The sequence below is a fragment of the Castor canadensis genome, chromosome 7 (genome assembly GCF_047511655.1).
Source record: "Castor canadensis chromosome 7, mCasCan1.hap1v2, whole genome shotgun sequence".
Lineage (NCBI taxonomy): Eukaryota > Metazoa > Chordata > Mammalia > Rodentia > Castoridae > Castor > Castor canadensis.
Genome location: NC_133392.1, coordinates 59,098,882 through 59,118,513, shown reverse-complemented (window position 1 = coordinate 59,118,513; position 19,632 = coordinate 59,098,882). Strand labels below are relative to the sequence as shown.

General features: G+C 41.2%; 1 protein-coding gene across 4 annotated transcripts in view; it reads right to left on the bottom strand.

Moving 5' to 3' along the window:
• Mypn (myopalladin) overlaps positions 1-19,632 on the bottom strand; it is an 84,423-nt gene that overhangs the window by 22,250 nt on the left and 42,541 nt on the right. For all 4 annotated transcript variants that reach the window (XM_074078994.1, XM_074078995.1, XM_074078997.1 and 1 more), the window contains 6 exons: positions 14,181-14,322; positions 10,814-10,837; positions 8,726-8,842; positions 7,480-7,852; positions 2,228-2,818; positions 1,552-1,690 (listed from right to left, as the gene is read on the bottom strand). In XM_074078994.1, coding sequence (XP_073935095.1) covers positions 1,552-1,690; positions 2,228-2,818; positions 7,480-7,852; positions 8,726-8,842; positions 10,814-10,837; positions 14,181-14,322 — 1,386 coding nt within the window. The remainder of the gene's footprint in view (positions 1-1,551; positions 1,691-2,227; positions 2,819-7,479; positions 7,853-8,725; positions 8,843-10,813; positions 10,838-14,180; positions 14,323-19,632) is intronic.

The following is a 19,632-nucleotide window of genomic DNA, read 5'->3' as shown; positions in this document are numbered from 1 at the left end:
TTTATTAATTCCCATCTTGGGAAATAAACTAAGAATTAGATTATTAAAATGTAAATCTGCACTAAAAATAACTACTTGTTTATCAAAAGTGCAAATAAATGGCTCAAATAAGCAAACAGTGTGTCTTTCTTTTGTTTCTGTGATCCCACATGAGGTTTTCTTCCCTAGGAAGCAAGTAGCTGTACCGGTGGAGCATAGGATGTTGTCTGATGGTCATTTCACATGGTTCAACCTAATATAAAGACCTGAGAGGAGCCAGGTGTGGTGGTACATGCACAGGCACTTGGGAAGAGGAGGTAGGAGGATCACGAGCCCAGATCTGGGCAAATAGCAAGATCCTGTCTCACAAAAAGAAGGATGAGGAGGAGGAGGGGGAACTGGTAGTCAGACTTCCAGGTATCTGAAGTTGAAGAATGACTTAGAACCCCAGAGTTCCTTAAAGTCTCGATTATCAAAAGGCTTAGATATTGAAATCTCTCAAAGATCTAACAGTGTTTGCCTAAACTGACTTGAGGACTGTTGAAATGGAGAGCAGATTCATCTCTCTAATCCATAATTTTGCTCTCCCAGTTTCAGTTACCTGAAGTCAACTGGGATCCAAAAATATTAAACAGAAAATTTTAGAAATAAAGTTTCAGTATATTGTTATAACAATTTTATTATTAGTTATTTCTGTAATCTCTTACTGTACCTACTTTTAAAATTAAACTTTTTTAGCTGGGTACTGGTGGCTCACACCTGTGATCCTAGCTGCTCAGGAGGCAGAGATCAGAGGGATCAAGGTTCAAAGCCAGCCCTGACAAATAGATTTTGACACCCTAACTCAAAAATACTCAACACAAAAAAGTGCTTTGGAATGCCTCAAGTGGTAGAGTGCCTGCCTAGCTAGTGTGAGGGCCTGAGTTTAAAACCACTGTACCACCAAAAAAGAAAATTAAACTTTTTTTTTTTGAAACAGGATCTCACTATATAGCCCAGGCTGGCCTTGAACTCAAGCTCCTCCTGCCTCAGCCTCCTAAGTGCTGGCATTGTAGATATGAACCACCACACCTGACACCTGACTTTTTTTCTTTTCTTTTTTTTTTTTTTTTTTGGTGGTACTGGGCTTTGAACTCAGGGCCTTATGCTTGCTAGGCAGGCACTCTTACCACTTGAGCCACTCCACCAGCCCCACACCTGACTCTTAAAATTAAACTTTATCATAGGTATGTATGTATAGAAAAAACATACTATCTATAGAGTTGAGTATTATCTGTGGTTTCAAGCCTACAGTGGGAGTCTTAGAATACTCCCTGCAGACAAGGGGAGACTGCTGCACATTCTATTCCAGGTAAACACATATAAACACATCCACTGAGCTAACTGCTGGGGTGACTGACAACTATAGATAGATCCTCGTGGACGAGTTTCCTGCATGGGCCTTGGCCTCTGCCCTGCCATCTATGTGTCATGAGGTCAGATGACTGACCTCAGCATCCAAGGACTGAATGAAACAAAATTCTATGCCTTACAATCAAGCTTCATCAAACCATCTGAGTCCAGCAATCTTACCTGCTGGTTTGATCTGACATCGCTGAAACTCATTTTCTTCCCCAAGTCTAGAATCACTGCATTCTTAGTTTCACGAATATAATCATCACTCACTGGTTGAGGAGACTTTGTGTTTTTCTTCATTAGTCCTTGGGATGGTCTGTAAAATAAATTCACCCAACAGATCCATGTAAAGCACTAGTTAGACAGAGTGGCTGAAGTGACAACCAGACAACAGCAGTCAGTAGGCACTTATGGAATTAAGCACTGTGTTGGTAGAGGTCTTTTTTATATTTTGTTATTAAAAATTATTGGGCTGGGCACAGGTGGCTCACACCTGGAATCCTAGTTACCCAAGAGGCAGAGATCAGGAGGATTGCAATTTAAGGCCAGCCCAGGTAAATAGTTCGAGAGACCCTATCTTGAAAATACCCAACACAGAAAGGGCTGTGACTCAAGTGGTAGAGCACCTGCCTAGTGAGCATGATCCCTGAGTTAAAACCCCGGTACCATCAAAGAAAATATTCAAAGCAATCGTGCCCTTTGTTCTGAGGTGTTCTATAACCATTTTGGTTCTAAGAGATAGGATTATCTAAGAATCCATTGCACAGGAGTCCTCTCCCAGACTAAGCTGTTCTCTGCATATGTCCCCTCTTAACTGGCATCTCTTCCATCAAGACACCTCAGTGACACTTACACAGATGGTGCACTCTTGGGCAGTCCCATGGCATTGGTTGGTGGGACGACAGGGAGAGAAGGCAGGACGGAACTGAGGAAAGCCACTGGGTTCTGAATCCGGCTGGTGGGAGAGACAGGAGTCGGGGATACACAGTGGGGCTGAAACTGGTTTGCGCTGGGGATGGAAAACGAGAGTGGTGGCGGTGCTGGCTCTGCCAGGCCTGGAGGGAGTGTCTCATTTTGAATGGAAACCCCACCTGGAGATTTGGTTTGCACAGGGGGGTGGGAAAGTAAGAGGCTTTCTTTGCTCACTGTCCTCTGAATTGTCTGAGGAGTGCTGCTCAAGGTGAACACAGGAGAGCCGGATGGGGACACGGTGGCCATGGTGGCACTGGTGGAGGGGAAGAACTGCTTCGGTCGGGCCAGGCTGAGCGTCTGTGATGCAGGGCCCTTCACCTGCTTGCTGGAGACGGTCACAGCCGGGCTGGCTGGGGAGTTCAGAACACTCACGGTGAAGGGAAGCTCCTTAGGTGACAAAGGGGACAGGTTCTGCAGCTGCTGCTGTTCCAGCAACACTTGGTTGTGAAGCTGCTGTAACTGGGAAGAGTCACTGCAATGACAGAAAATGCACAGATCATGTCTGGTGATGCTGGCTAACCTGTATAAAAGCGGCTTTTGCTGAGGACACTGACTCCTTACTTGGGCCCTGAATTAACTAAAGGCAGGAAGCAGTTAGATGATTGTGACCCCTCTTTTCCATAAGAATGGAAGGAATAAACTGACAGTGGAGAAAATGGGACGGGGACTCCAGAAGGGAGTGTGGCCAGCTTGATTATTAAACTGACATTTTTCCCTCTTTCTCTCTACATGCTGGAGAGCTCAAGATTAACTCCCTTTACTCTTCAATTAAATCAGGCAATTTTCTCCCTTTTTATCTCTCTCTGACCAGTGAGGAATAAAACTGTCAACCAAGACATACAGCTACAGAAATGTAGCACCAGTAAAGTAGGAGAACCAAGGCCAGCACCAGTTGTGGGACATGAGTTTTTGCCACATACTCAAAGTCCCTGAACTCCCCTTTAAAAAGCAGACCCCTTCTCCTAGAAGGGGGACAAGAGAGTTTTGAGTGGTTGATTCCCCATCCTCCTCTTCATCTGACAAATAATAAACCTTATCTTCTTTCCCCAAACCCTGCTCTCCTTATTCGTGAATTGGCACTGAGACCAGGGGAGCAGCTTTCCTGAAACAATTACAGACAGACAACCAGAGCAGCGAGCAGTCAGCCAGCCAATTGCTGCGAGTTGTTTATCTTTGCTTCTTCCTATGGCATCAAGCACATTGTATTCTCTGTGCTGTGACCCTGGACTTGTGCAACACAGAATGCTTTTAAGTTAGAAAAAAGAGCCAGAGACAAGGTCCCTCCTGTGGGCAGTGCCTGAAGTTCTGATGACCAGGACACGGTACCCCAGCTTGAGAACAGAAGGTACTGAGCCGCACAAAGATGCGAGTTACTGCAAGGGCCGAATTCTCTAAGAGAAAGCACTGTATTAATTCCTGTGCTAACATCAGCATCACCACCAGCACCCCTGGAATAATTCATGTGAGAATGTCTTTTTGTTTGAACAGTTTGTTTTCCCCCATTAAAAAAATCTTATTTTGTTTCAGAAGGGATTTAAAAGAGCTGTTTGGAGTAGCTTTTTGGTTATATCAGGGCAAGGTGTTGATTCCATTACTCGGTGGACTTTTTAAAAAATTGAATCTTCTGTGTATATACTTTTCTAGATTGTATGCATCATTAAAGGCTAAAATCTAATGGGACACATATAAAATGCTAATATATACTAGCCAGTGGTTATTTACGAACAGCATATAGACCCAGTTACCATTTCCTAATGAAGGTACCAAGTGCAATGAAAGAAGGGAGAGCTAAGTACAAAGCATACCAATTCTAAAAGCTTGAGTAATCCCTATCATTCAAAGTTAACAGCCTGAGACAAGCAGGGTGGCTCACTCCTGCAATCCCAGCACTCAGGAGGCTGTGCCAGGAGTATCAAAAATTTGAGGTCAGACTGGGGTATATAGAGTTTCAGGTCAGCCTGGCCTATATAGCAAGGCCCTGACTCCCTCTGTCACCACCACTAAAAAACAAAAACAAAAAAACTAACAGCTTGTCATGAATTGCTTATAAACTCACTTGCTCACTTCTTGTTGCTGTGAGGATTACTGAAATCAGGTTTGTATTCAGGTTTTCTTGCCATACATTTATCAACTCTCTACTCTTACCTTAAAATATTTTCCCTTTTGTTACATCTTAGTTTAAGCACAAGGACTCTGCAGAGAGACAGACTTATGGCCTAATCCTGGCTCAGTCACTCTTGATCTGCTGTGTGGCCTTGGGTGATTTTGACACTTTTCCCCTTGTAAGTTTTGACCCTGATTCCCTCATAAGTAAAAAGGTAATAATGTCTCTTAGTGTTGTGAGAACTGAAAGGCCACCTGAAATCTAAGAGATTAAAAATGGTGGCTATTACATTTTTTAGTTTCTGAACTACAAAAGTCCAATTTCAAGATCTGTAAGAATGAATATCAGACAGAGGTTCAGAATGACAAGGACAACAAAGGAATTAATGAGAGATTTTGAGTTTTTGAGATAAAACATCAGACAGTCAAAACACAACAACCTTGGGTATCCAGTACTTCTGAAAGCAATTTTGACAACCATTTTGGGCAGTGTGTGCTTGGAAGGACAACTTGTGCACAACTGCTTTCTCTGAGAATTGCAGCCACCTTCTCTTCATTGCCTGAGTGAGATCTGCCATGGTGGGAAGAACTCAGCATATGCTACAAGATAGGGTTCTCTTGACCTTGTCAGTTGTGAAACTACTACCCAGCAAATCACTGACTGGGATGATGAACTGGGATAGCTGTGCAGTGGTTTTAGTGGTGCTCACTGTGCCGGTTTCACATTCCTGTCACCTGGAAACTGTAAAACAGGCAGACCTCCCTGGTTTAGGCGCCACTGCCCAGAGAGCTAATTGGCCTGGAAAGGGATCTAGGCATAGTTATGGTTATCCTTTTAAACGTAGGTCAGTTGCTCATAAACTTCAGCAAGCCTCAGGATTTTCTATAGTGCTGGCTAAACCACAGACTTCTGGGCCACCCCAGAAGCTTCTGATTCAGGGGGTCTGGGCAGGGCCTGAGAGTGACCAGGTGGGCCCTAGGTGACTTTTCCATGCATCCAGGACATAGAAACAATGCTCTGAAGATCACTTGTCCCCAAAGCATAGGCTTTCCCAGTCTATTCTGAATGTTTGTCTGATATTTTACTCAATGTAAAAGGTTAATTGTTGTCATTTCTTGGGTGTGCGTGTGTGTGTGTGTGTAGGGGGTGGGGGCTGTGGAAAGGTGGGGATTGTGGAGGGGTGGCAATTCAGTTATTTCTCTATTCCAGACCAGTAGTTTCCAAACTGGCTGCATGTTAACATAATCTGTGTAGAGATTCTGACTCAATTGAGAAGGAGGGCATTAATATTTTTTTAAGCTGCAGCTTTTCTTCTAGAGTGTGACCAGGATGAAGAATCGCTGTTTTAGACAGTTTGATATTCAAGCTGAAAATTCCGAAGTCAGTATTATCTGGGCTTTGATGATACAGTATTTAAAAATGACAGCCTCCCCTTCTGTAGCAATTTTGGACTTCTGTTATCTCTATTTTCCATATGAATGGCAAATCCAAGGAATGAGCAAAAGACTGTGTGCTAGGGAAGATGGAATCTGTATTTTAATGCAAACCCTGTGAGGTTAAAACCAATGACATTAAAACTAATAAGTGGAGTCCTAACACAAAGAAATGCTCAATTGTGGAGATGATGAATATGCTAGTTATCCTGATCTAATCATTATATATCGTATATATGCATTGAAATGTCACACCATACTCCATAAATATGTACAATTATTATGTGTCAATTTAAAATGAGTAAGAAAAGTTGTAAACATGTGAATTTACAAAGGGTGTATGTGCAAACACATGTATATTCATATCTATATGAATATAAACCTATGTACATACAATTAAGAGAAGACTTAAAGGCAAATGGACTAAAGAAAAATAAAGTGATAAGGATTGGATTTGTAGAAGATATCACTACACAGCATAACTAATTTTAACTGGAAGTCTCATATGGCAGACATTGCTGGCCACTTAATTCTGCTTTTTGTGTTTATTCATCATGATGTCAATATGTGCAACTAAAGATTGTATTTCCCAGTTTCCTTTGCAATTAGTATTCCATGTAGTTAAATTCTGGCCAATGAGATGTAAGCAGGAGATTTTGGGAGACACCTCTAAGAAGGTTCCTTTTAGGGCTTCTGACATCAAAAAAAATGAGTGTGACTTCTGCACATTTGTCCTTCCTGTTGCTTGAAATGCAGATGTGATGACTAGACCACCATCAGCTATCTTGGACCATGTGGGGGTCCCAAAGAAGAAGGCAGAGTTGGGGATGGCAGAGCAGAAAGACAGAAGTTGCCTGGGTTCTCAATCACTATAGACCAGAACAGCCTTAGATGCTCTGTGTATGTTCTTTAAGTATTTTTTCTTTTTTCTGGGTGGTAATTGAATTTCAACTCCGGGCCTCACGCTTGCTAGGAGTCACTCTACCACTTGAACTACTCCATTAGTCCTCTGTCTAATTTCTTTATGTGAAAGAATAAACTCTCATGTGTCTAACCCCTGTTACTTTAGTTTTTTGTAATGTGAAGCTCAACTTAATCGTACTAAACAACAGAGCGATATTGAGGGGTTGACTCAGAAAACCATGAGTACTTTCTTACACGTATATAAAACCTACTAGGTCATTACAGCTTATCCAGCAATAGCAAAGAACTATCTAAAAAATATTAAATAGCTTTACATAATAACTACAAAAGCTTATGTAGAAGCAGAAAAGGAAAATACAAGGATAAAATTACAGACAATAAAGATTAAACACAAGAACGGGTGTGATAAGCAGACCATAGGAATGATTCTCTAACACTTGGCCATTGTCTGTCTGAATTAGTTTAGGTGCCGCACTGCTTAGAGGCAGAATATTAATAATCACTATGATAGTGAGAGTCCACTCACAGTGGAATAAGGATGTACTTCCTGCATCGCATTTAATGTGTATTTTCTCATTTGGTAATTCCCTTTTCCAACTCCTTCATAGTTAAGGTCAGACTCAAGAGTGACTCACAGCCACGATGGGTTATTCATTCTAACTTTTTACTTACAGTTTGGGTTTGGCCAGAACTGGAGGGGGCTCTTTGATGGGTGAGGAAGGCTCCAGAATTTTGGATCCCTGTCCATTGAGCCTCTCAGGGAAAGAATTGGGCCTGGCCTGGTTGGCAGTTGCCCTTCCACCTTCAGAGGAGGCTTTGCTTTCTTTGTCATCTTCAGGCAGGTTGAAGTGCACACGGAGCCCAATCCTGGAGCTGGACCGGGGCTCATTATGGTTCACCAGTACCCCTTCAAGTTTGGGTTTGGGGGTTTGTTCCATAGAAGGAGGCTCTGGGTTGGGGGGGGACGGCTGTCGTTCAGTTGCAGCCAGGTTGGTGGTAGAGCTGGCCGAGTGAAGAGCCCTGTTATTGCTGAGGTCTTCATTTCCTGAAAGGACAGTCATGGGACCCAAGCTGTTAGCCTTATCCAACAAGACTGACGTGAGCTCGTAAGTTCAAGTTGCGACATGTATTCAATGGCAACATACACCAGGCGAGTGCACAGATGGGGAAATGCGTGTCAAAACCTCCCCTGGGGCATTGAACAATGTGGTGATGCAGAAAATACTAAATTAAACATCTAAGTCTTGAGCTGTGGATATATTTTAACAGTACAGCACATGTTTAGTGTGCTGGAGGCCCTAAGTGGGATTCCAGCACTCTCTCACTCGCTCTCTCTCTCTCTCTCTCTCTCTCACACACACACACACACACACACACACACACACACACACATACACACACACACACACATATCTAAGCTGTTTTCTGGAAAGAATTTTAGAAGATTAGGCCAGGAACCTGGGTGTGGCAGTGCACAACCAGGAATCCCAGCTACACGGGAGGCAGAGGTAGGAGAATCAGGTTCCAAGGTCAGTCCTGGCAAAAGTGCAAGACCCTATCTGAAAAATAACTAAAACAAAAGGGTTGGGCATATGGCTCAAGGGGTCGATGCTTGCCTAGCAAGCATAAGGCCTTGAGTTCAAGCCCCAGTATCTCCAGGAGGTGTTTTTGTAGGAATTATAAAGACAGCAGGATAACTAAGGTGGTGCTGGTGGCTTTAAGTGAAATAAGGAATCAAAAATTGGACGTTGTAGCAGCATGCTCTGTATTTGCATGGTATCCTAATAGCATATGTCTTAATAATAAAAAACTTTTTTTTATTCAGATGTGAAATAGTAGGGAAGGGTAACATAAACTCTGCATGCTTACAACTAGAATTCAAACCGTGTAAACCTTGAGGTGTGGAAGGCGTCCTTACCTCTCACGTCCAGCTGCGCGATGCTCGACACCGTGCCGTATTTGTTGCTGGCAGTGCACGTGAAGCACCCAGAATCTTCCGCAAATACCTCCGCGATGACCAAGGTGCAGATCTCCTCTACAGGCCAGCAGAACACAGGGTTACTGACTTAGTCGCGCAGTCAGTGATGTACTGTACTGCTGTCTGCGCAAGTCCGTACGAGAAGCTGACTTTTATTAATTCCTTGGGCAGTTAGCAGGCTAACAGACTCAAAGGATGTAGAACCAATGTCGCCTTCAGAGTGAGGGACAGGGGGATTTTATAATCATATGTTATGTGCATGGATATTCAGATTGTCTTCTGCTTTTATTCATCAATCCAAATGGCAAAAGTGGAACTTACAATAAAAATTTAAAAATCACAAAACAAATGAGAGGTCAAGGGAAAAGGAAGTATGTGTGAAATAAAGACTACTTAAACATTTTCTTTTCCTTTTTTTTGGTGGAACTGGGGTTTGGACTCAGGGCTTTGTGTTTACAAAGCAGGCACTTGCAAAGCAGGCATTTGAGCCACACCTCCAGTCCATTTTGCTCTGTTCTCACCAACTATTTGCATGGGCTGGCCTTGAACCTCCATCCTTCTGATCTCAGCTTCTCAAGTAACTAAGATTACAGGAGTGAACCACCTGCGGCTGGCTAAGGCCACAATTTAAAATCAGACAAATATCAATCGGCAATAAATGTTTTGCTTAAGTAATAGTAATTAGCTGATACAATAAATCAAAATTCTGGGTGAAAGAGTAAAATGAATTTCTACTTTTGTAATACTGTGGTGATTCTTATGGATTACTGTGATCTACAATATAAAACCTCTGTGAATAACTACAGAGGTGATTTCCAGATAGAACAATGTGATATATCCTAAAATTATTTCATTGAGAATTCCTTGACAACTAATGAAGAGGAGGTATAAGACTGTAGCATAAACCTCCAGTTATCACCCAGTATCCCTGATATTAAAAACAAAATTATTGAAACAGAGTTCTGGCTAGGCATCAGTGCCTCACACCTATAACCCTAACTACTTAGGAGGCAGAAATCAGGAGGGTCATGGTTCAAAGCTATCCTGAACAAATGAGCAAATTGTGAGATCCTATCTCAAAAAAACCCAACACAAAAATGGGTTGGTGGAGTGACTCAAGTGGTAAGAGAGCCTGCCTAGCAAGCATGAGGCCCTGAGTTCAAACCCCAGTACCAAAAATTTGATATATCAGCGCTTCATGATAACTGAGTTTAACTAACTAGACCGCCTGTAGAAAAACTGTACAGGAATAAGACCACTTTTTTTTTTTATGGTACTGGGGTTTGAACTTAGGACCTTGTGCTAAGAATAAGACCACTTCTATCTTTGCTGTTTCCCCAAGGGTCTAGTGTAGGGCTATGCAACATGAATGCTCAATGTCTACTTCTGGAATGCCTTTCCACTTGGTTATCAGAAGACAGAGTTATAACAATGAAATTCTAAACCGTCTTTCTCACCAGGGTTACAAATACAATCTGATTTTCAGAGTGGTTACAGAGAGGGCATTCTGATGTTCATACGATATTTTTGAGTGACTTGTATTTTCTAGTGGTAAGAGTTTCACCTGCTCTCACTTGTATCTCTCTCAGAATTCTCAAAACAACAAATCTAATAATAAATGTAGTAACAATACAGACATTTTATTAAATCTCTGCGAATTTCAAAATCTGATGCATAAAATTTGAGACACATATGGTGTGGAATTAGAATTGATCTGGCATCGTAGAAATAGCCCTCGCTGCCCAGTTTGGGGAAGGCATGAGCGGGAGGCCATGGACAGAGGCCTCCCCATGAGACACACCTCAGTAATCAAGAACTAACTGCATTTATATCAGGTATTGAATATGTATGTCAAATTTGCAGATGCTCCTGTCTTTCCCTTCAATAATAACTGGACTTCATTTGAGTCTTGTTTTTCTAAAGTTTTCTTTTCACTTTTTCTTGACACCATTGTAATTTCAACATGTTTTCTTAGATATATGGAATCACCTATCACATATTAATAATTAAAGTTGAGATGATCTTTACCTGGTTCTGCCATGGATCGAGGTTCTAAAAGAAAAAAAAAGATTCTGAGTATTTACTGAGGTTACATTTTTGCTGAAGCTTCCTACAGAATTTCAGTCTTTTTCATAGATAATTTGCATACTCAGGAGTGATGTGAGAAGGTTAATCTGTCATGGTTAAATAAAATGACCTAAACACCAATGACCTCAATAGGGACACAATAGGGCAGAAAAAGAGCAATTAAATGATGCTTCTGCATCTTGGGGCACACCTGGGACCCCTTAGGTACATAAACTTAGGCAAGGAAAAGTTCCTGAGATAGCTGGACTCAGAAATGACTTGCTTTTATTGGTACCCATCAGCCTTACCTGAAAGAAAGCTCGTGAAGACTGAGGAGTATTTCTTGGTGGCACTGGAGTTTGAACTCAGGGCCTTGCACTTTTGGAGAGGCGCTCTACCACTTGAGCCACTCCCCAGCCCCTTTTGCCTTAGCTATTTTTCAGGTAGGGTATTGTGCTTTTGCCCAGCCAGCCTGAACTGTGATCCTCCTACCTATGCTTTCCACGTGCCTGAGATCACAGGTGCATTCTACCATGTCTGGGTCGTTTGTTGAGATTGGGTCTTGCTAACTTTTTGCTTGGGTTAGCCTTGAACTGTGATCCTCCCAATCTCTGCCTCCCATAGAATAGATTCTTTGAGAACAGATTCCTTATCTTAAAGTTCTTTGGCATTCCTCAAAGTGCTCACATTACTGAATTCACTTGTTCAATGAATGTTTATTAAATTGCAGACCACTTAGGAAGTAATCTACACAGATAGCATGATTAAGGGCTTTTTTCTCCCTCTCAGTTTAAATGGTATTGAGAATATATTATTGTTGCTGCTACTGCTTCTACAGCCTGGCTGTAGTTCTGAATCATGTATCTCACTAGTCCAGGTATTGCTATGTTGTGACAGGAAGAAACAAATGAACAAGAAAGCAAATAACTGCAGGACACTGATAGCTCACCCCTGCAATCCTAGCTACTAAGGAAGCAGAGATCAGGAGGATTGTGGTTCAAAGCCAGACTGGGCAAATAGTTCACAAGACCCTATCTTGAAAAAGCCCAATATAAAAAAGGGCTAGTGGAGTGGCTCAAGGTGTAGGCCTTGAGCTCAAACCCAAAGCAAATAACTCACCAGAAAAAGTGACAAATCTGCAATATAATGCATATGTTAATTAGCTCAATTTAGCCATCCACAATGTATGCATATTTTAAAACATCATGTTGTACATGATAAATTATAAAATTTTTATTAGCCAAAAAAGACAAGAATTTTCCTACTCTTGAGGCACGTATTGAATTTTGTGTTCTTTTCTCTGTAAAAAAATAAATAAAATAAAAAGAAATAATAAAGGAAGTAATTAAAAGTAATTAATACATGTTCATTATAGAAAAACTGAAAAGTGTAAGAGACAAAAACAATTGACCTTAGACTTGGGGCCAACATTTTAGCCAATTTCCTCCCCAAGTTTTTAGAACAATAATAGATTATTCTACCTGGTTAATAAAAACATAGGTTAACTCTTGGGGATATACCCAAAAGACTGTTACTCCAGAGGCACCTGCACATCCATGTTTATTGCGGCACTATTCACAATAGCCAAGTTATGGAAACAGCCAAGATGCCCCAGCACTGACAAATGGATTAAGAAAATGTGGTATCTATACACAATGGAATTTTATGCAGCCATGAAGAAGAACGAAATGTTATCATTCGCTGGTAAATGGATGGAATTGGAGAACATCATTCTGAGTGAGGTTAGCCTGGCTCAAAAAACCAAAAATCGTATGTTCTCCCTCATATGTGGACATTAGATCAAGGGCAAACACAACAAGGGGATTGGACTATGAGCAGATGATAAAAGTGAGAGCACACAAGGGAGGGGTGAGGATAGGTAAGACACCTAAAAAACTAGCTAGCATTTGTTGCCCTTAACGCAGAGAAACTAAAGCAGATACCTTAAAGCAACTGAGGCCAATAGGAAAAGGGGAACAGGTACTAGAGAAAAGGTTAGATCAAAAAGAATTAACCTAGAAGGTAACACCCACGCACAGGAAATCAATGTGAGTCAATGCCCTGTATAGCTATCCTTATCTCAACCAGCAAAACCCCTTGTTCCTTCCTATTATTGCTTATACTCTCTCTACAACAAAATTAGAAATAAGGGCAAAATAGTTTCTGCTGGGTATTGAGGGGGAGGAAAGGGAGGGGGCAGAGTGGGTGGTAAGGGAGGGGGTGGGGGCAGGGGGGAGAAATGAACCAAGCCTTGTATGCACATATGAATAATAAAAGAAAAATGGAAAAAAAAAAAAAAGAATGATGTTCTCCAAAAAATAAATAAATAAAAAAAAAAATAAAAACATAGGTTAAATGAAGCAAATAAGTTGTAACTTATTTTATGACTGAAATGGGTCAAGGAGAAAGCACTGTTTAACTGTGGTGTGTGATAAGAAGAATTAATCACTTTAATATATAAATCACTGTTATAATAAAAAAGAATGAAAACCCAAGATGAAATAAAGAAATATAAAAAAGTGCCATCCCATATTTAATTAATGAAGTATGGATTAAAATAACTGTACCCATTTTTGGCCTATAAAATTCGTGAAGATTTAAAAAACTGGCTAATACCCACTGTTGACAAAGGTGTGAGAGGGAAGGTATTTGGCATGTGTCTCAGTGTGGTCATCCTAAGTGTAGCTCAGTCTTCTGAGATGACATTTTGGCAACATGTATTGAAAGCCTAAAAATGCGGATTAATAGAAGAAACAGCACTAGAAACTTATTTTAAGGTGATAACTGGATAGTCACAAAATTTGCTGTTGACCCATATTGAAACATACTTTATAAGAGCAAAAATCAGGGAACAATTTAAATGTTCCAAAGTAGGAGGCTAAATAAACATGAAATTGATACTACTTTTTTTTTTTTTTTTTAAATAGAGCCCAGGTTGGTCTGGAACTTGTCATCCTCCTGCCTCCAGCCTCCAAAGTACTGGGATTATAGGGGTAAGCTACCATTCCTGGTTTATAGATCTATTTTTAAAAGTGAGAAAACTTTATATTAACATGGAAAATGCTCCTGAAATTTTGAGTAAAAAAATCAATTACAAAAAAAGAATATGATTTATTTTTAAAAACAAAAATATGCATGGAAAAATTCTTGGAGACTATACACCAAAATATTAACAGAGTTAGTTTGGGGGATATGATTACCAGTGATTTTTATTTTAGTTTTGATATACTTTTAATGAGTTGCTAAAATTTTATTTAAAAAGAGACATATATAATCTATTTATAAAATTAAACGATCAGGAAAAAAACATTTTAAAGCATTGACTTACTCTTCTGTAAAATCCTAAAATCAGGAGAATCTTCTATCAGGGTCCCTTCCCTGTACCACTCCACTTTAGGGGACGGAGCTCCTTTGACTCTGCACTCAAAGACAACCAGCTGGCCCTCGGAGGCCGACAAGTTCTGCAGCATCTAGAACGAGAAGAACATTCAGAGAATCAAAGAGCATGCATTTTTGGAATGGAGTCCCTGTGCCTGAGTTTTAGAAAAAGACACCATCTCCTCCATATCTGGTTTTTCTTCAAATCCTCTACATCCCTAGCAGCTTTGAGTCTATGGATGTACATGGAGTCTATTTTTGAAGACAGACTCAACCTGACCCTTCTAAAGCTCTTTTCCTTATCATTTTCTTCCCTTACCTCAATTGCAGAGCTAAACAAATCTATTAAATGTTAGGCAAAACATTTTGAGTGAAGTAGTTAATTATTAGTAAAGTATTTCTATTCGTGTATTTACTTATTTTTGGTGGTACTGGGGCTTGAACTCAGGGCCTTGCCCTTCAAGGCAAGAACTCTGCCACTTACACCAGGCCCCCAGCCCTCTTTAGTTGCTTTTCTGATAGGGTCTCACATTTTTGCCTGAGCTGGCCTCTGGACCTCGAGCCTCCTGATCTCTGCCTCCTGAGTAACTGGGATTGCAGGTATGAGCCACCATGCATGCATGGCTAAGTATTTCTGTTTTTAAATGCCCAGTGGAGTTTGGTTTCCAGGAATAATTACAATTAAAAAAATCTGCAGTTATTATGTACTAGGTGATTCAAGAAAGGAGTGATATATTACTTTGATTCTGTCTGTCCTGGCTCTGCCTCATTTATATTCTGTCATCCTGGAAACTGATTTTTGCTTTATTTCTTTGTTTTCCTTATGTGGTCCTTTTTGGTGGTACTGGGGATCAAACCCAGGGCCTCGAACGTGTTGAGTATACACTCTACCACCAAACTACATCCTTGGTGCTCCTTATGTGGCTTTTACAGTGAAGCCTCATTGATTTGTTGAGGGACAGGACATAAGCAATGACAGTCTCTTTTTTTTGTAGGACTGGGGTTTGAACTCAGGACTTTGTGTTCGAGCCATACCTCCAGTCCATTAGCAATGACAATCTTTATAAAATCACAGTCACATGTGGACTCTTGATGTCATTGTAATTTTGAGAAGGAATCCTTAAATGCTCTTCCATACTTCCATGAAAAAAGGCTTCCCCAAATCACTTTGAGTTGTAAACAATCAGTGTAATCTGTACTAGACTCTTGGCAGACCTGAAGGCACATTTTCTTTCACTAGTACTTTCTCATTCTCTCATTCATTATGATTTGTGAGGTTAAAATTGCACATTCTTGGGTGTTTGGTTCTTTATTTGATGATGAAATGCTCCTTTGGCCTGTATTTGAGCATATTTTTTATTTTTCATTTTGGCCAAAGACTGTAATCATGGAAAGGTTATTATTAAACTTGCTCTACAAACTCTGAAGTACAAATGATGCAATGATTTCTATTATCACAATTCTTGGACATGCATTTAGGAATACTGGCTCCTGCTTCAGAGAAGGGGAGAGCCAGTAATTCTTTATTTTGGTGGTACTGGGGTTTGAACTCAAGGTCTTGAGCTTGCTAGGCAGACGCTCTACCACGTGAGCCACTCCACCAGCCCAAAAGCCAGTTTTGTTGTGCTTTTGTCAACCACTCTTACAAATAATTTGTGATTTTTTTTTAACATTTCTTTTCCAAACAGCTTATGATATTTCGTGCATGGCCCCATTGCATTTATAGCATTTGTCTAAGGAACACAGGGGCTGGGATTACCAGAAGGCATTAGTAGCAAGACTTTTAATTCAGAGTCATATATAAATTGAATGGTGACAGCCAGAGGGCATTGGAGTTCAATGTCAGTGTGGGTTCTTTTTGCAGTTCCAAATTTGTTCGCTGAAGTACTTCCGGATCGGAATAGCACAGAGTGGTTTCCCAATTAAGAAAGAGCAAAAATCCAGGTATTCCTCATCTTTCCAAAACAACACCTGGTACAAGAATGGAAAACCGAGGTATCCATGAGTCTTTGCTTCTCTTTGCCAACTGGTAGAAATGTCCTCTTCTCTGACCTCTGAGCAAATTCTGTGCTGAAAGGTCAGATTTGGGGCCTACTGAAAAGCTTAATGGCGGGTAGACATTTCCCTGGAATTCATATATAATGGAGTTTTTTGTTTTCTTGGTTATACTGAGGATGCTCGCTAGGCAAGTATTCTTGAGATATACCTCCAGTTTTATTGCTTTTAGTTTGCTTTTCAGAGTCTTGCATCAGACTTCGATTATAGTTCACACTATAAACCCATAATGGAGTTTTATTCCTTCTTAGGGCAAACAAATTAGAAAATCAAACCATCCCCAATAAAAGGTGGGAAGTGCAGAAGGGACTGAATAAATAAAATATGGCACACTTGCTAATTCTCAGTCTGCAGAGGACACACTAAAGCCCTGCTTGCAAAAGGATCTCCTTGAGCACTTCTGTTGCCACCACCAGTTGGTTGTTGTCCATTAGACAATGAAAGCCAAGACCTTTGTTCTTTTTGAGAGGCTAGCCAAGACACACACGACCTGCACAGGCCTACCTAGTATCTAGGAAAGGGAGTGGAAGTTCATTCCAGTGTGAATTGACACGTGGTAGAGGAGATGCCAAGGGTCATCCTATGAGCCACAAAGAAAAAGTTGCTGAAAGTCACACTTACAGGGATGATGACAGGTGTTAGTGCTTCTCAACAAAGTCTCAGAAGGAATCTTTGCTAGACATCAGGCTCCAGATCAGTCACATGATCAGTGCACAGCAGAGATGACGCTATGTTTATTGTATAGTTTTAGGCTGTTCCAAATGGCGGGATGCTATGGTCTGGATATGATTAAAGTGTGTTCCCCTGAAGGATTACATGTTGGAGGCTTGTTTCCCAGCAGGATGATGTTAAGAGGTGGTGGGACCTTTAAATGGTGGGGCCTAGTGGGAGGTCATTAAGGAGGCACAGTGCGGGGTAGCCCTTCCCTCACTCTGACTTCCTGCCTTGCCCTGTGAGCTCTCTCTTTGTCCTCTTTCTCAGACACTCCCACCATTTTGTTGCTATCCTCCATGAGGTCCTCACCAAAGCTATGGTGATGCCAGGGCCATCCCTTGAACCTCCAGAACTGTACACTAAATAGACCTCCTTCCCTTAAAAAGTACCCACTTTCAGGTATTTTGTTACAATAACAGAAAATAGACAAATACACATGAGGTGTATAGACTTAATCATATTCACTTCATCTTTATTTTTAATAAGACAAATGAAACAGTCCCCAACTAACAAAGATTAAGTTAATCTTTACTAGAAATTATGGATCTGGACTACAGTCACTACAGCCAAATGTCCACAACCTCCTGAGGTAAGCAGTATCCAAAGTACAAATCTATTTTATGTGTCATCATTCTGATCATCTGGGAGGACATTATAGGATGACTTGACAAAACAGAACCTTCAGAAGCATGTCTTAAGGGGAAGGAGGATAAAGGAGAATGGTGGAGGGGGTGAATTCAACTATGATATATTTGATATGTTGTAAGAACTTTTGTAAATGTCATAATGTACCCCCGGCACAACAATAATGAAAAAAAATTATAATATTAAACAGAAGCATGTCTTTGCTCACACCTTTAATCCTAGGTACTTGGGAGGCTGAGATCAGGAGGATTGTGGTTTGAGGCCAGTACTTGAAAAATAGTTCATGAGATCCACATCTCCAAAATAACCACAGCAAAAAAGACTGGAGGCATGGCTTAAGTGGTAGAGTGCCTGCTTTGCAAGTGGGAAGCTCTGAGTTCAAACCCCAGTCCCACCCGAAAAAAAAAGAAAAGAGAGAGAGAGAAAGAAGGAGCGAAGAAACATGTTTTCCACGACTACTTGACACTGGATTTATTTCCTCTATTCTTCCTAAAGACACTCTGAACGCATGAAGAATTCTTTCTTTGCTGAAATGGAAACATTTACCACGAAACGAAATCACTCTGTGCCGTTTATGCCAAGCACTGCGTTGGGTGCTGTAAGTAGGAGTCTTAAGGATACAGTTCCTGCCTAGGGGATGTTGGCCCAAGGTAATAATGCAGGGACATTCTTGAGAAGAAACGCTGGCCCTTTTGGTTAGAAGATGTCAGCTACAAGGTTCATTCTGCCGTTTCACTTTTTTTAAGTTCAGTTGCTCTTTCGTACTTGTGATACAATGCAAGTGAAGGTGTACTGTGCTTAGGCTGGAATTGGGTCAGGTGACTTTTACTGGTGAAGAAGTGGCTTAAGGGCCTTTCTATTTGATTGCCACTCAGCCCATGAATGGCTGAGTCAGACAAGTCTCTGGAATTGAGGGGTTGGGGACAGAGGCTCACGAAATCTTTAGAAATTTGGATCCGGCCACTGGGCCAGTTATTTCAGGGTTTCCTGCCTCTGCTATTATATAATGAAGTACTCTTCAAATGCTCTTCCCCTGCCCCCTTGCACTCTTCAAATTACTGCTGAAGCAGCTGGAGCCACAGCAGCTGCTGTTGAGTGGGAGCAGTGATCCTAATTTGATCCCTCACTCCCTCCACACTCAAGAAGTGTGAGCACTGTCCCCCATAAGCACAGCGAAAGTCATTTTGATACTGTAGAAGAGGGAGGGTAGTCTATCTCCATCTAAAGTGTGTTGAAAAACACAGGAGGCTGACTGGGGGTGGTTCTCAAGTGGCAGAGTGCCTGCTTTGCAAGTGCAATGCTCTGAGTTCAAACCCCAGTACTGCCAATAAATAAATAATAAATAATAAAAACAAGGCAGGAAGCTGGGTGCAATGGCTTACGCCCAGCTGCTCGGTAGGTGGAGATCAAGAGGATCATGGCCTAAAGCTGGCCTGGCAGAAAGCATAAGACCCCATCTGAAAAATAACTAAAGCTAAAAGGGCTGGGATATGGCTTAAGTGGAAGAGTGCCTGCCAACTAAGTTCTAAGTTCAACCCCAATATTGCTCACAAAACACAGCAAAGAAAAAAACACAGGTGGACAGTAGCTTAGGGGTAGAGCACTTGCCTAGCATGTACCAGCCTGGGTTCTATCCCCAGCACAACAAATAAACAAAGGAATGCAGGCAGGCATCACCTGTGAGTAGGTGAGGGATCTAGCATATGGAATACCCTGTAGTTTTCTCTTAAACTCTATCACTGTTTTGCTGGGCAACTCTCCTGTTCATCTTAACCTTCTTTAAAAAGGTTACTTCTCTATCACCAAAGGAGGAAAAGGGAGTTAAATAAAACTCTGCTCTCTAATCGTTGCTTAAAAATAAAATGGCTTCTTGCCATAATTGGCAAACAAATGCTGGGAAGTAAAGAAAGTGAGCCACAGGAGCTGGAATGCCAGGCGTCCCCAAAGGGGTAAACAAACACACACACCAATGATCTGTTATTGCTCAT